The following is a 17,207-nucleotide window of genomic DNA, read 5'->3' as shown; positions in this document are numbered from 1 at the left end:
AAACGTCCGGGAACTGTTCTCGAGGACGGCACGAGATGCGCCGGTTTAAATTTAAGAGTTTTACTACTGTCGGCTGGCTATTATTGCGGCGAAGCTACGGCAATTTCGTCTTCTCTTCGTTTCTTGCGTCGTTTCTTTCTCCCTCAAACAACGAGGAAGAAAAACAAATCATTCTACTCCGGATCAAACCTTGTGCCACGGTACAAGAATATTTTGTGAAATAAAATTTTGAAATTCATCGTTTTAATCCAGATTCTAATTCCGTGTCGAGTTAAGCAGGGTGTTCCGTGTGCGCGCATCTTCCTTCTGCTCCGCGGCCGTTTCTCGCCGGTTACTCGGTCGTAAAACAGAAACGGCCGGTGAACATTTGCACCGGGAACGGGGAAGAAAGCTGGTCCCGTGCACGAGGAACCGTTCTCGACGCCGGCTTCTACAAATTAAGCAATTACCCAGAGCGTACGCATGCTCCGCGATTCCGAGTTCGAGACGAAGGTCCTTCCCTTCGCTTTCTTATCCTCGTCCGCGGTGCGTTTTCGAGTTCAATGCCTGGGGAAGGAAGAACGCGACGTTGCCTTGGAATTTTCAGCCTTCCGGGAATTTCTTATTCCCTTGATTAATTTTCACATCTTCGCTTTACTGAAATCTTTCTTTTCTCTTCGTTTAGATGATGCAGATCTGCGGTGCTGGACCGTACGACCAACACCTGATGCTGGGCGAACACGAACTTACCGATCACAGTCAGAGTCTCGCCGCCCTTGGTATATTTCCTGGTGCTCTTCTTACGTTAAAGGTAAGTCGGTAGAAATTTGAAGAGAAACGAATTACAGTAGACAATTTCGTTGTATTGTCACGCAAGAGATTTGACGAATTTATTTCTCCACTCAAAATAAATTTGAAAACTTGAAAATTTCTTCTCTTCTACAATCTCGTCCGGGGCAATGTAACGAGACTCTACCGTAGAATCGGTTTCCTTTATCCGTAAAATCCGAGCGCAATTAACGGCAATTGGTTCGGTTAACGGGTTTGTTGCTCTCGTTAATAAGACACGCCGTAGTCCATTTCGTTCTGTTATTCGTGGCATCGCATTCCTTGCGCGAAAGCATTCGAACAAGACCCTCAGGATTGTTCAAGAGACTGAGGAAGGCCGCTGGCAAGAAGGCTATAGAGGAAGCCGAAACTGCTTCCTTGATTCAATTTACACGGATTCTTATTTGTCTCTTTAGTACGGATAACAATTTTCGTAGTTAACAAATTTTCTAAAGTGGAATTAATTATCAGTTGTTGAAACTGGATCGATCGTTCGGTAGATCTTAAACTCTATACTTTTATAGATGAAAGAGTTTAACGCGTAATTGGAGGGAAGAGAAAGAGAGGTCGAGGAAGCAGGGCGTGTTCGACAAGTTGGATAAATAGATAGTGCTAGGTAAACCGTGTAGAACCGGGCATAACTGCTGGCTTAGTCAGCTACATTCGCCACGGACAGACACGATCAATTTCAGCTTTTTCATCGTGGACATACTTTTTCTCAGCTCGAACGGTGGATTAGCGCATTAACGTTCGGATTTCAAACATCCTAATCCCCGACGAAGTCGCGGTAATACCGGATCGATTCCTGAATCGGAACAAATTATTATTCTAATTTTGATACCGCGAACGATCGTTTGAATTCACAATTTAGAAGATAGACTTTCGACTCTTAATTATTATCAGAACGATACGTTTATCCCGTGGACAGTGACAAACACGTGCAATTTAGATCGAGGATCTAGCCACCGTTACCCTAAAACTCGGGACAATGGATAAGTAACTAAGGCAATGGTCCAAGATAACGGCAAGACCAGCGATTTTGTCTCAGGATTAGCCGGGAAGCTCGCTTTCCGAGATTACAAGCGTTAATTGGCCTCTTAACACCAACCAAGATTACCTCGAACGTCTCGAGATTCGGCTTGGAAAAATCTTTATCTACCGAATCGAGCTACTCTCGCGAATTTTCGATCGTTTTAAGAAATGATATCGAATTACTCGAAGGATTCGAGGATCGAAGATTCGGTGAAAAATTCAACGAACGTGTCTGCTTTTTGTCGCGTTAAAAGCTGTCGCCGCCGCCTTAGCCGCCGGTCGAAAGAAAAATTCTACCCGTCCGTTTGGGAAGCGAGACCGGCCGAATAATTCCCGCATTCCTTCGCATTCCTTCCCTTCGGTTCACTGATTTCACGAAAGCGACTTGTGCGATGCACTATCGTCGCAGTGAAAATCGTTATCTACGAGATAGACCTCCCTGTTCCCTTGTGCAACTTGATAAAAAGAAATCCGACACAATGTTCCAGCGTGAAACGAGGAATTTCCTACGAAAATCTGACTAACAGAATAAAATATAGAAAGAAGTGGTGTTCCCGAGGCAGCGGACCGTTCAAAGCCGCAACACCTTTCTAGTCGAAAGAAGTCATACGTATTTGTTTCACCGTTTAAATTTAGACTTCGAAAGAAGAAGGTGTTTTAGGAAAAATGAAGGGGCGACAATGTGAGCGGACGAGTTTTGAATTCTCCTCTCAGTCATGCTTCGACAGTCTGTAAAGTCATCTTTGAAAGTCAGTCTAACAGTGAAAGTTAACGAAAGAAGGAATTCGAATAAAAATTCTGAATTCCAGGCTGATGATTTTTATAGGACTAATTCGTGTAACGAGGGTAACAAAAAAAAAAGAGGGAGGGCTGGTAAATTTTCTCTAGCAGGGATGACTGTAATTATAGCAAACGGCCAGTGTCGAGTTCGAACAACCTATCGGCCCTGACGGTCGATGTAACGACAGTGATAAATCCTTTTAAGGAGCGTCTAGCTTCTTTTTAACGGTCGACGGCACGCTATCGTGGCCGTAACGCGATTGAAAAATCTGTAACCGAGAGATAATTGTTCGCAGTTATGCGGATAACCGTGGACCAATCCGTATGCAAGAAGCTCCTCGACTGAGTAAAATTCTTTCGCGAAATTTTCATCCATTTTAGCGGAAGATCGCAAAATTATTAGCGATAATTAATTAATTGAACAGCGGAGTTTGGGTCGATTGAAAATTTCAGCTCTCTCCATGGTCAAGTAACGAATTTGTTGGAAGAAAATTTTCTCAGGAATTCTGAGGAATTCGAGGGAAATTTTTTATAGAAATTCAGACTTTGTAGTTGTATTTTTTCCGAGTTTCGTTTCTATGAAACGAATCGACTCTAATCGTTGTTCATCATAGGATATCGATCAGGCTACTGGAATGTTATCCAGCGTCTCGTATATTGAACGATCAACGACGGTAGCGAAGTTGAACAGAGCTACCGGTTCAGAATCCTGGAACACACAATGACTGGGATGACTTGCCTGGAAACGTCTTTCGATACATTAAATACCGCCTCGTCATCGTTCGTGCAATAATTCAAGGTCGCGATTACAAAGTCAATACATGTTGCCATTTATCCTCACCTCGAGATCGCAATTTTCTCCCACCTTTTATTTTTTCTCGATATTTCACACTATCGTAGTAGGTTCTTTGCTTCGTTTCCTTTTTTATCTATAATTTCTTATTCGTTCATAGTGTTTTGTAGTTTTCACGGTTTCGAAGCCGATTTCTGCGTCTTCTGTTTATTAATACGTTCGTCAGAGGGTACCCATCGATAATTATAAATTACCATGATAATTTGAAACCCTTTACTTACCGTGATAGTTAATAAAAGAGTGAAATTAATTGAATAGAAATCTAACAAGGATAGGAACAGAGTTGCTTACAAAGTCGGTCTAGCTCGTTTCCTCCTTCCACTCATTTTTCCCCATTTTTTTGCGATTCCTCCTCACTGTGTGCCCTCTCTTCATGGCTGATCGAGCGGAGTCTTTAGAGTCGGTTGGTCGGGTCTCCAACGGGCGGCAGCCGCGTTTGATGTTGTGTGACGAATGTCCGTGTTGGACGCGCTCCTCTCTTTCTCTCTTTCTCCTCTTCATCCCTGTTCACGGACATTTCTCTCTTCTTTCCGCGTATTTTCTCTCCTTTCTGCTCCCGTACGATTCCTCCCTTTCATTCGTTCATCGAACGTTCTTTTCCGTCCCTTTGCTCTCTATTCCACCTCGTCTAATTCACCTCCTCGTACTCTAATGTTCGTGTATCAGTTCTTTTTCTTCTTCGTTCGATTGATTCAATTAGATTCGATGGATTTTCATCAGCTTTATTTTCAAAGACGATCCATTTTCCAATTCGGTCAAAGATTCGCTGAAATTTGACAATAACCGTCGCGATATCCACGAATGTCAACGTCTAATTAAGCGGCCATTGCGATGGTCCGTTTCAGGTCCGAGTAGAAAATGGTACCGGAGGGTCCGGTAACACGCTGGAATTCCGCGAACGAAATTCCACGTCGTTTCGCATCGTCTCTCGTTCGAGAATTTCATTCTTCTGGCCTGCGGCGTTGCGTTCGTACCGAATGGGTTCGGGATACGGCCAATAACAGGCGATAAGTCGTGCTTTGGAATCAATAAAATCACCATAAAACCGTTTTACCATCCTCGATCATAAGCGTCGCTCAATTTACAGGAAAACACACTTCGCCAGCAGCGATTATTCGACAATCATCTTTACGTTACGTTGTAAAACAAATTGTGCTTGTTTTTCCCCGTCGTTCGAACTGTCCGTGGAATTTCTACGTATTCCGTGTCGATCGGTTCGAGACGAATAACAAGATTATCCGCACGATTCGTTGGCAAATTTTCCGAAAATAGAGCAAAAGGAGATATATATGTACATAGAACGAAATAAGAATGCAGCCCCCTCGCCCATAACTTATTCAGCGTTTAAGGGAAGTTCGATACGACGAAGAAAGAGGAGAGGGATCGAGTGAGGTGGGTAAAAGGCGATGGTGTCCCATAAATCATGGCATTTTCAGATTTTCCTTTTATCAGTGGTACTCTGGCAGCGGTGACCACCGTTGACCCGTGCCCATAAATATCCCCATTAATATTAACTTAGGCTAGGCTAGAAGGCGAGAATCGCGAGCAACCGAAACGAGCCCGGCAAAAAATCGGGGCCAGGGGGTTGCGCGTTCGTTGAAGGAACGGATGAAGAGAAGAAGAAAAAAAAAAAAGAACAGAGGAGATCTCGTATGCCGGGGACGAATCTCATATTGGACGCAGCTGGGAATTGGCCGATCGAAAAATTCATGGTGAACCGAAATTTCGACGGGGGTTACACCCTCTCTCTTCTCGGTCATTCCAGGGGGAGAATAGTGGTTTGATTTTTCTGTTATTTTGTGGTAGATTGTGGTATTGTTCTGTTCACGAGCGGATTCATATTTCTGAGGCCTCGAGGTTATTAAACCTCCCGTTGGTTTAAAAATTGAAATTTATTAAATTTATTAAATAAAATTAAATAATATTCAGTCATAAGGGAAAAGGGGAATACTAAAGATAATTTCTTGACATAGTACATGGAAGGCTCAGTACAGGGCCCAGGGTTGTAGCCCCCCTTAAACCTCTCTTTATTTTCGAAGTGAGAGTCTCGCAAACAGACTAAGTAATAAATAAACAAAAAAATCGAAACGTCGTGTCACGATTACATTAGAGCGAAAGCTGGTTACATGGATCTGTTCAGTTTTCAATTTCTTTTCCCTGTCGTATTGGTTAAAAGGTATCGAGCAAAGATCATCAGCTTCGTATCGTCCGTGCAGATAGAAGGTCATTAAGCTATCAATAGGAAATATTACGAGCCATTATATACCGTTGAATTTTTCACGATGTTCCGACGATACAGCGAGGATGCCTTTCGAAAGATTTCCTCTCTCCATCTTACCGCCTTTCCCGTTCGATTATGTTCACCGTGAACCAGGCTCGAACGATGATGACGATGCCTTTTAAGCCTGCATCGGCTTAATTGATTTATTTCTGAGAGGGTACAGGAGTCAAGGAAGCAGGATCAGGTGATTGGCCGACAGAGAAGGGAGCCATGTCAGAGCCGAAGGATCAACCTTCGAAAGGACCTCTTTCTCCTTCGGAACCCTTTCTTCGATCTTATCCTCGAAAGGCTCGACAATTAAGGATAATAATTACGGTGTTCCGGCTACCGATCTCTGGCTACCGGTCTTCCGATGAGAAAAAAATAAAAAGTCAAACGAAAGGAAACCATAGGGTCTCGGCTACAATGTCCGACGTAGCGGTAACGAAAGTGGTCAATTAATAACGGCTCGATTTTCACGAACGCTGTAATTATCAAGATTTTAATTCACTCGGAGAATCGTAATTAGCTGGAGAGTAATCGATAATGGCCGCGATTCTCGCGAGCTTTGTAATTACTATAATTCCAATTGCACCGTGAATGGCTTCGCTATGTTCAGACGTTTCAACGATTAATCCCTTTTTTTTTCTTTTTCTTCCGTCTATACTAGGCGGGAATTCAATTTATGGATGGCAAATTAAATATTGCTTTGTAAATAAAAAAAAAAAGCATTAAAAATCGTTTGTCATGGGGATGGGATAGAAAGAAGAAACGAAAGAAAAGTCCTTACGTCCGCGGATTTCTTCCATCAAGGATTTTCCACGGGAAGTGTCGATTTGACGAATACTCGATTAATTACCTACCTAAAGTGTTTTTTGGAAAACAAATCTAAGGAGGACCGAGAGATTTATCTTAGGTGATCGCGTGGTTGGAGAAAAATTAATTCCTCTGTCAGTGGGTTAATGCTGACATGCAATTATGCATGGCGCATCTGTAGCTCGGTCTCAGCCCGCTCTTATTGCACTCACGAAACGTAAAGGAGATATTTATGGTCGTGTACACGTGTTCCCACATACACTCCGATCTATATTTGGCCGAGAAGCTAACCCTGAATTCCTGCTGCCTCGTTTCTCGTACGCGTTCGTGCGAGTGGTGCGGTATGCCAGCCTCTACAGGTTGCTCCCTTCGAACAAGTGGTCTTGGGTGCGTGCCGATAATACCAGACACGTGGATCTCGTTAATCTCTTATAAATCCCTTCAACGTTCTCTGCTCCGCCCAAAAATCATCAGAAAGTCACCCATTTCCCTAATTCGAAGAGGATGTCCTAGCCTATCCTAGCTACCTTGCTTGTTTCATAGATTCCGAAGGGTTCTACCGAGTGTCCATAAAATTCGTCGTGTCTTCTTTTGTATTTTCAGTAACGAATAACCGTACAATTCATGAGGAGCAGTTACGTTTTAACGAACAACCAGGAAGAGCTACTTTTCTAAGCAGAAATTTACGATGCTTTCAAGAATCCTTCGGGACAAGACTGGACGGTGGATGCTTGTAAAATTTAGTTGCCAATAGGAATAGAGAACGGTCGTTAAGAAAACGGTACCTCAACAGCTACAAACTGAAACATAATAATCCTGAACCCTTCAGGGTTCAATATCCTGTCGCGTAAAATAGAATTATAAAATATACGCTGATCGATAGAAAAAAATGTTTTTAATAATTATAGAAATTGATAGAAGTCTTTTTATAAATCTCTCATCAGAAGCGAAAGGTGGTCGCGAGCCCTATAAATCTACGGGAAGGATTCACGCCTATCGGTTTCTCTGGTCGACGCACGTACACGCGTGCTGCTCGTGGAAAGTGTTGGTCCGGTGCAAGGGTGACATCACGACCACCCCGTTCGCGTCGTCGAATATCCTAGCCGGGCCAACCTCTGGAAGATTTGTCCCCTAATGTAGTCAGTGAGCCTCGGGGACGGCTGCGACGATGGGGTTCGCAAGTAGGCGTCTAGAAAGTGAGTAATGCTCACGACAAACGCAGCCCCCGAGGGGTAGAGGGTTGAAGAGGGGTTGAATCCCAGAGAAGATCCGAGCAGATAGGGTGCTAAGCGACACGCTAAGACCGCTGACTATCTGCCTGTTTCCTCGAGGGTTGCTTTTCACCCTGATATCCTCTCCCTCTTCTCTTATTTTTCCACCCCTTTCCTCTTTCTCTTCCTTCTTTCGAGCCTTCGATCTTTTCTATATTTTTTAACGTTAGGAAAGAAGAATATATTCATCTTCAGGAGATTTTTAAATATCTTGACAGTATGCTTCTTTTAATTAGGGATATTGTTTATAGTTAGCCTTTTCTCGGTCGTCTTTGTTCGTCGACCCTCCTTGATCTTTTACAGCCCGCAATTTGCCAGGGTATTTCCCTCACCCTCGATTCCGGGACGCAAAGGGTGTTGAATTGTTGCGAATTGTCGGTTTATCGCTCTGATCGTTTTATCGAGGAACTCGAGATTCTGTTCTTCGTTTCCATATTTTTCTTTTATTTATCTTACAATTCGGATCTATGCTACTGGTGATTGATTAGGAATTGTGATACAAAGTGTGGAAGGGACACGTGGTGGTTAACGCGATGATAACAAGTTACTGGTCTCTGCTCGAAAGAACAAGCGGAGCGGAGCGGCCAGGCTCGATTACTTGATCGTCGTCAAAGATGACGACGAGGAGGACGGTGGCTGGTATGAAGGCAGCCTTTGTGTTTTGCCGGAAGCATGGTTCGGCTCTTGATAGGCGACGTGTCTAAAGTGCCTCCTTTCTGAGTCCCCGGTGCCTCGATCCTCGACATGCTCGTCTCATCTTCAGCCAACAGTCATCCTACAACTTAAATCGTCCCAATCGTAGCCATCGTCTGAATTCTTCTTTCCCTTCTTTCCTTTCGAAAAGTAAATAAGCTAACGTTATTAACTCTTTGATCGACCCTTTTCCTGAAAGAGTAGAAAATATAATGCGTTTTCTACATAATAAATTATAATTCCGTTTAGAACAAAAGATATTCCGGCTGCGAAAGATAATTCAATTTTATTAATTAATTAAATTAAAATTGTGGCTCTCTCCATGGTCCGCCGTTCGAGAGTTAAGAAACGCATTATATTTCTTATTTTTTCTTTTGGAAACAGGGTCAACAACTGTATACGTTACCCTGGACGTACCGAATATTTATATCTATCAAACTTACTCGCGATTTAGGTCGAACGACGTTAGCGAACGCGGTGAGATCGAAGGAGACAGAAAAATGAGCGAGTGTTCGCTTCACCCGTTCTCCAATCGAGCGGAAAACTCATCAGTCACTCCACACACAACACGATCCTGGTGTCGTCTAAAAACCTTCTCCTTCGTCTAATCTCTACCTTCTCTCCACCCCTTTTTTACTCCTGTCTTTTGTTTTTTTCTTTCCTCCATTCATTACCCCCGCTTTGATTCGCTTCTTCCACGCGATAACCCTTTCTTCTTAAAAAAGAGTATTTCACCTTGTTTCTGTCTTAGGTATCGAGATTATTTTATTACAATATAAAGTACATAGATGTAATAGCGGGCCCGGAATGACCCTACATCCGGTGTTCAAGGGTTAAAGCAAAGTCAGCTTCGCACAAAGTGACTGTTGTGCTTCTTTCTCTTTTTCTTCGCTCGTCGGAGACCGATGAGAGGATCACTGTGCACTTCCTTCACACCCGGTAGAGCCGGGATAGGGGAGTATAAAGACATCCGCCTCTGTGGCAGAGCGGAGAAAACCTTCTTCAAAATAATTTGAATAATTACCGGGCTGACTTTTTCATCGGGGATGCTAAACAGCTGTTGTCTACGCTTCTCTTCTCGTAGCTATCGCGAGACGAGAGACAATACAGGGTCTCTCCTTAATTTCCTTAAGAGACCTTTCGGCTGTCCGCCGCCCCGTAACCCTGAAGATTAGAATGACAATGCGAATTCGTTTCTATCGAGCGACCGTGGACGGGGCCGCGTGAAATGATGTTGAAATTGAAATTTTCAGGGCGAATTATTTTCGTCGAAAAAGATTCACCGTTTCGTGTAGTGGAATTTTAACTGTAACGTCGTGGCGTACGTTTCGAATCGAGGATCAAAGGGGTAATATCCAAAGACACGTTTTCGCCCGGTGTCCTGTGGAGCACGTACGACTTCTATTAACGACAGGACCACCACCCCTCTCTCTTCTCCATGGGCTTTTGGCAAAACACACGGTGGGGTTGACTAGAAGCAGCGCCGAGTAATAATTCGTCGGCCGAATTAGCGCCATAAGTTTGCCGCCGCGACAGCCACGGGGATAATATTAATCTACTTTGAATTTATACACCGTGCGGTCTTCCACCGCGTAACTTCCTTTGTATTAAGTCTTCCTCTGGCTGCTTTCCGCTCTCTTTCACGCGACAATTTTCCTCGGCTTTCCTCTAAACCGACTGATTATTTCGACAATTTCGACCGGATGTTATAGAAACATTTTTCAGTTAATTGTACACAGTTATTGACCTCCTTTGTAATGATTGATCCTTTCGTTAAAAAAGTAGAAAATATAATCCGTCTCTATTCGAAAGAGTTTCATATATTGGAGCACTGTAAGAGTTTGGAAAATAAAATTATAGCTTTCTCGCTGGTCCGTCGTCCTGGGGGTCTCTCCATGGTCCGCAAGGAAAAGGATCAATCATTGTACATGTCTGTTCGTTTCGTTTTATTCTGAATCGTTGGTATAATTTTGTAAATTAATAGCTGTCTATTAATCGCTATTTTAGAGGTTTAATTTAATTTTCGAACGAGTGCGGAGCGGGTTTATTTACTCTGCGGCTCTTATTAAGACGCGGTCAGAGGAAAGGGTGAGATTCACCCCTTTGGCGTAGGCAGATAAATAACTGAAGACAGCCTGGGAATAACTTAAGACACGCGTTCTTGATGAGAAGCGTGCAACTACAGGGAAATTGTAAAGCATTCTTGTAACATCTCATCCTATTTTATTCCTATTTTAACGAACACTGAAAGGGTTAACTAAGCGATACTAGCGGAATAATAAAGTGTCGGGAAAAGAATGAAATTTCTCAGGAAAAGAAAACACCGCTTAGGCGTCGTTCGACGCCTCAGCCTGCATTATGCACCGGAGTGCAGTTCGCGTTGCACCATTTACAAGGTGCATCCCCGTGTGGAACGAGGAAAAAAGAATTTACGTTAAAAGAGCACCGCGAGTCTTCGTTCTACCGTCAAAGATTAAGACATTCTCTGGCTAATAATTTTCATCCTCAGCCAGGAAATATTTTGACCAGTGTTCAATTTTTCTTTCTTCATCCTTGCATTGCCGTACGCTCTTGAGACTCAATTTACCAGGAAAATCGTTCGACCAATTTATTCTTATTTTATCAGCGATAGATTCTGGGATTTGAAAATTATTTCGAATAAAATGGTGGCTCGATTATTCGAGGTATCGGCGAATTTTCCACTGGACAATAGGTGTCAGTCGAGAGAAACTGGGTGCCCGAAGGTGTGTTTCTCGAAAGGCAAGTCTACAATTATGAGCCATACCACGTCGGGGCGAGCCTCGTAACGAACTCACTATATTGCCGAGCATTTCAAAACTGGCCTCTCGTAGACGCTGTTTACCTGGCCCCCTTTGCCTCCTCGTTCCTCCGTTCTCATCATCGGGGCTGGGACGGGCCCGCTGTTAGGCTTGAGAATAATGTTTCGGAGATGAAAGAAAGAAAGAAAGAGGGAAAGAAACTTCGGGGAATTCGCGGTGCACCGTGCATTCCTGATCTTGGTGACCTCGATCCGTAGAGCTTCTACCATGTTCCTTGTAGCTTTCTGCGAAAGAACGATCCTTCGGATGATGTTTTTCAGAATCAGAAGTTTCAATTTCTGATCGGAGCTCGTTGATCTATTCGATGAAACTGGGAACTTTCTACTTTTTCTGTAGATTCAGGGAATCTTCTACTGATGGTTCGAGTAGAAGATGACTCGTCTGATATGAAACTGGAGAACTTTCATTTCGCCTAGAGATTTCAAGACTCTCGTCTACTGAAGTGAAAAAGCTTCTCTTTATTTAGAATGGTGTGTTTTATTCTCGAAATTCATGGTGTCACTTTCGGTCACTGTTTGGTCTAACGCTCGGACGAATCTGTGGGATTCGTTCGCTGGAAAATAAATCATATTGCAGAAGATGCGACGGCTAGCAGGAAACACCGACCAGATGTGGCTACGCGGGACATGTGTGTCCAGGCCATCGGATGACACTTGCTATATTTAGTTCTGTGGGAAAAAGGGGTTCCAGAGGCATAATTACACCTACGCAAAACTAAGTCTTCCCTTCTTTTTCTCAAACATCGAATCGACTAGCCATTTTATATTAAGAACATCAATGAAACCTTTGTATAGTAAGTTTCATCAAAGCTTAAGCTTTAATTTGAGTACTTCTATTTCATGAAATCTTCTCAGACTTTCGGTATTTTTAAATGAACAATTTCGTTTAGAATCAGTGACTTGAAGGCAGAGGATCAGGCAGCCCTGAAAGTAAATAAATGATTCCCATTGCTTTTCGGTAACGTTAGATAGTTCCTTGGGCAAAATGAACGGATCGAGATCCACGTGGCCCGTGGTCCATGTGGAATACTCTGAGATCCCACGTGTGATCCACGAAGACGCGTGGGAAGACGGTCGTACGAACGTCGCCAGCTGTTCACACGTGTCCTTTATGTGCATCGCTAAAATCCATCGTCGCTCTTCTTCTCTCCTTCCTCTTCCAAAAGTACTTTCAAAGTAGAATAAACCGTGAGATTAAAGAATTCCTAATTTCATCGTTATTTGCCCTTTCTCCAAAGACAATCTAAGAATATCTCGGATCAAAATGAAAATGTATAATTTGTTTGATTTCAGATCGACACGCCGATAGAAAACGAGGCGGACGTGACGGCGGATACGAGCAACCCCGAGTCCAGTTGCCCGGAAAAGGGTTTCAAGGGTGAGTGAAAGAAAAATTATACCTAATTTGCCGAAACTATTTTAATTCGCGGGACTCGAGGGCGAGACTCGGTTAAACGGTTTTCACAAAATCTTTCGCGATTCCGATGGCGAAAGAATAGTCAGCCATTGGAACGGAAGACAGCGTTCTCCTTTCGGGTGCGGAAGTCGTGAAATCAAGTACTATCTGGCAGGATGGTTCGAATTAAGTTGAACGCGTTCAGACGTTCGCGCCGAAACCAATCCACTTAACTCTGAAACCCTCGCAGACGCTCGAACCGATCCTCCCACCCCTTTAAGTCGAGGAAAGGTCGTCGAGGTTTTGTTCTCGAACAAAAATCTGACAAATATGCCGCGATTTACCGAAGAATGGAGGCAAAGTACGGCCACCCTCTTTCTCAGTGCTCCTCCAAGGAGAATCTTCCTTCGAGCCAACCCCTACCCCGTTGTCCTTTACCGTGCTCGGGGAGGGTGGCAAGCAAAGGGTAACTCTTAAATTACTTAGACCGAACAAAACGTAACAAATGACGGTGAATCGGGCCACTTATGCGATATTGGCCCATCACTGGCACCCACGTATATTGATACGTCGCATTAGGGCTGCCAGACACCCTATTCGACCACTTCCTCCTACCCTTCGTTTCTTCGTTCCAAGCATCTCCAGCTTCTCTACTGTTTATTTTTATTATTGTGCTACTCTATTGCTTCCTTGCTTCGTTGTTTCTTTTTGGACTTCGAACGGGGTGGGTTTTTAGTAAGATTTTTATTTAATTACACAGACGTTTATCACTTTAATGAATCGATCTAGTTTCATGTTACGCATCATCGAAACTTGTCAAAGTTCAATGTCTACTTTCTCATTCTCCGAGTGAAAGTATCTTCTGGTGAACACTTCTGGACGTTTCCCAGGGGTTGGAAAGCCTTCGTCCCTTTTCCCGCCACGGTTTTCTCTCTTTCCGGACTCTTGGCTTTCGGTTATTAATGGTTCTCGCGAACTCGGTTCATTAAGGAGCTCAGGAAACTCCGCGGCGAGGCGTATTCATGAGCAGGCCACCCTTTACACCGTGTCAGAAACGGTGGTTCTAGCCGAAATTAGCAACGTTTATTACTTTCCGATCGGCAAGTTCCTTGGAGTCTGGAAAAAATATCGAAATTCGAAGAGGAGTATTTCTCTCCTCCAGAGGTATAAAAGCTTCTTTTTGCTAAACGTTAGAATTACACGGGCTATTATCGCGAAAAAGGACGGGAAAGATAAGAAGCAGGATCCGCGGCGCGAGCAATCTACCGCTCGCGAAAGAGATGAAGACATTATCTTGATCGTTGGCCGCGTGTTTAAGCGTCGCAAGAAGGCAAAGAAGACACGGGAACGAGGAGAGGAAGAGGATACACCTATGAACAGGTGTATCATTCAGACATGAGCCGAGTTGCATAAAGAATCGAAAATATCTTTTTTTTTCTTTTAATATGCATTCTTTATTTCACTTATTTATATCGCCCTTCGCGTTAGCGAAGATTCTACTTTCGCTGTCCGATCCTCGCTGGGATCGTTCTAGGACAAAGGAGATAATGCAATAATAAGTATAAGTTAGGTAGAAGAGAGGTGTTCCTCCCTGTGGTCGGTGGAACGAGTGTTCCTCGCAATCTTTCGTTGCCGGATGATTATTATGTCGTTCCGAACGGGCCCCGAGCATTTTCACGAGCTCTCTGAATGGCTTCGTTCCGTTTTCTCCACGGAATCGCTAGGCTCTGATGCTTCTGTTGTTCGACAGGGTTCTCTTATTCTTTAGTCGAACTTCAAACACGTTTCAATATAGAATAAGTGCATTGTATAAAACTATGTTCTTTTTTAAAAATAATTTTATTGCAATTTTATTGCTATTAATTGTGTCACAAGCAAGATGAAGGTCAGAAATGTAGAAACGGGAAACGATCCTAGTGAAATTGATGGGAACGTCTTATCTTGAGGGCTCTCACCCCCCATTTTCCCTTCGCGCTTTTGTCTCCGCTCTCGTCTTAGCTGACTATGACAAATAATTGCCGAAGCTTAACATAAGCCAGAGGCGGTATACTTAGCTAATAGCAAAAAACTAGGGAGAGAGGAAATAGAAGGAACTTTTACGTGTGTACCCCTCAAACTTCCTCCTTCATTCTGCATGATACCCCTCAGCTCGATAAATGTTTCAATTATACCAGTATTTCTTCATATTAATTTTCTATTACATTCTTTTTATCTGAATTTATTGTTTTTCATTTTGTATTTTCAGCTCTGAATTTGATCTTATTCCCAGAATTTTAATCAAATTCCAGGATAATGTTAAAAAAAGGAACTTTTTTTTTTCTATTAAAAATAGACTGAATTGTTTTGCAAGGCTTCCCGATCTAGCGGACAAAATAGTCCCTGATCGAGCTTTTTTCCCCCTCGACACTCGGCGAGTATCGCGAGAAAGGATTTCGCGGTCGAGGAACAAAAGAACAGTCCGACGAAAGAATGGAGTCCTGGTCATTTCCTGTTTCTCGGCCGGAAAAACATTTCGGAAAAGTCAGTGAACCGCGAATCGCGTTTCATTCGATTCCATGGTTACCACAACTTTGATCCTTGTGTTCTATAGAATAAAAACACGTTCACGTACACATAGAGAAATATTTTGAAAGTTAGTTTCTTTGTCGAAGACAAGTCTTTTGTTGGGGGAGAAAAAAGCTACGTTAATGAAACTATTGTTATCTAATTTCAGAAAATTTTTTATTTATTTTTCTATTGCAGACGATTGTCATCTATTTTTATTTATTAATATAATTTTCAACATAGTCTACCTCTTACTAAAAATTTGCAAAAATTTTCTTCTAGGAATCTGCAATGTTGGAAAGTTCATTAATTTTTTATTTAATTTGTTTTAGAAGACCCGACTTCTCTATTGCCTGTTTCCTGTTTTAATCACTTCCTAAGCTTTGTCATTACAGTAGACTCTCGTTATATTGCCACACGAGCGAAGTGATATAATTTTAATTTAATTTTATTTTATTTTCCAATTGAAAATTTGAAAAATTATTCAATTCTATACTGCCATCTGCGGCAATATGACGAGAGTTCACTATAATATTTCCAGCTAACCGCAGAATCTCCGTGCCAGAACAAATCTCCTTTCCTAGCTTCCTGCTCTTCGCTGCTCGTCGTCATCAATTAACGATATTTTTAATTGTTCCAGGAACGGAATTGGTGCCAAGCTGATCTGTCTCGGCAACGATCAGGGGATAGATAAATTGCATTATGGCGAGACGTTTAATAACAATAGTCGATTTAACATAAAATATTTTTGTACACGAGTTATCATATATTATATGATATACATATAGATATAGCCTGTACGATAATGTATACAGATATACAATTAACGGAATGCTAATCGACACCGGGGTGAAAGATTCGGGAGAAAATATCGAGGAATCATTGTTTTCGTATTGTTATTATTATTAATATTAAGTACTACTATTATTAATATTTTACGCACAGGTTAGAGTAAAAGAGAAGAAGAACAAAAGAAAAAAAGAAAAAATGTAGCTGCGAACGTGAAAGCAGCGGACAAATAAATCCAAAGACGATTCGATATCGCTTTTTGCAATTATCGATCGATCGATTAGTGTTCCATATTCTCTTCTCCAATGAGAAACAAATAATATTGTAACGGTGAAAGTGATTGATGAGATGGTTGCGAAAATGATCGAGGAATGCGGTCTTTTGATTTCTTATTTAGAGCGATAGAGTTGTGTGTCGTCGATAGATTCGTTAGAAACGTAAATCTTTCTACTCGTGAGTCTTAGGGAAACTTTTGGAAATCAAAAATCAAAAGATGCCTTATCGCAGTAGTAATTAAACGACGAGTCGCACCTTTGGTATTAATAATAATTGTAATTATTAGAAGTCCTTCTCTTTATACCTTATAAAAGGATAACAAAGAGATGTTGTAATTTGATTTGTAAAAAAATACTCGCGATTTTCAAGTTCGACAAAGATCTCGGCACATTTTGTTAACCCTTCCTAAACAGCTGGCACTGGTACAATTTTTTAAAGAATTTATGAAACGTGCTTAGATTGCAAATAATTATGATGTACATATTAAAAAGAAAATATAGAACTTGGATCATTTCCACGAACCATTCTCAGTTTTTTAAGTTTCTAATAGCAACATGAGTGATATACCCGTGTTGCTTTTTTTTTAATCATTTCGTTCTGATTAGGTGCTGATATTAGCTATTGTAAAACAATTTTTAGAAAGATTTTACTCGAGTTGGAGATTGATTTCGATCGGAGGAGCCGGGTTTTTATTTCACCCAGTGTGTCATTTTATTTTCTGAATTTTATACTACTGTCGTTTCAAAATTTCAGTGGCCCACGATCAAACAGCACCGTTGTATTATATAATGGATTTTACAGATTTGGGTCACGATTGACCCGGCTCAACTATTCGATGGTGTTAATACGTA

The 17,207-nt window shown here is 42.1% G+C and overlaps 1 protein-coding gene across 2 annotated transcripts in view; it reads left to right on the top strand.

Annotated features, from left to right (window-relative positions):
• Nucleotides 1-16,877, top strand: part of LOC114879947 (ubiquitin carboxyl-terminal hydrolase 48-like) — a 39,945-nt gene extending 23,068 nt beyond the window's left edge. For both annotated transcript variants that reach the window (XM_029195389.2, XM_029195390.2), the window contains 3 exons: nucleotides 665-790; nucleotides 12,645-12,729; nucleotides 15,932-16,877. In XM_029195389.2, coding sequence (XP_029051222.2) covers nucleotides 665-790; nucleotides 12,645-12,729; nucleotides 15,932-15,954 — 234 coding nt within the window. In that variant the 3' untranslated portion in view covers nucleotides 15,955-16,877. The remainder of the gene's footprint in view (nucleotides 1-664; nucleotides 791-12,644; nucleotides 12,730-15,931) is intronic.
• The last annotated feature ends 330 nt before the right edge of the window (nucleotides 16,878-17,207 follow it).

This window comes from Osmia bicornis, chromosome 10, assembly GCF_907164935.1.
Source record: "Osmia bicornis bicornis chromosome 10, iOsmBic2.1, whole genome shotgun sequence".
In the NCBI taxonomy this organism is placed as follows: Eukaryota; Metazoa; Arthropoda; class Insecta; order Hymenoptera; family Megachilidae; genus Osmia; species Osmia bicornis.
The sequence above is the reverse complement of the archived record's forward strand: the minus strand, read 5'-3'. Positions and strand labels throughout refer to the sequence as shown.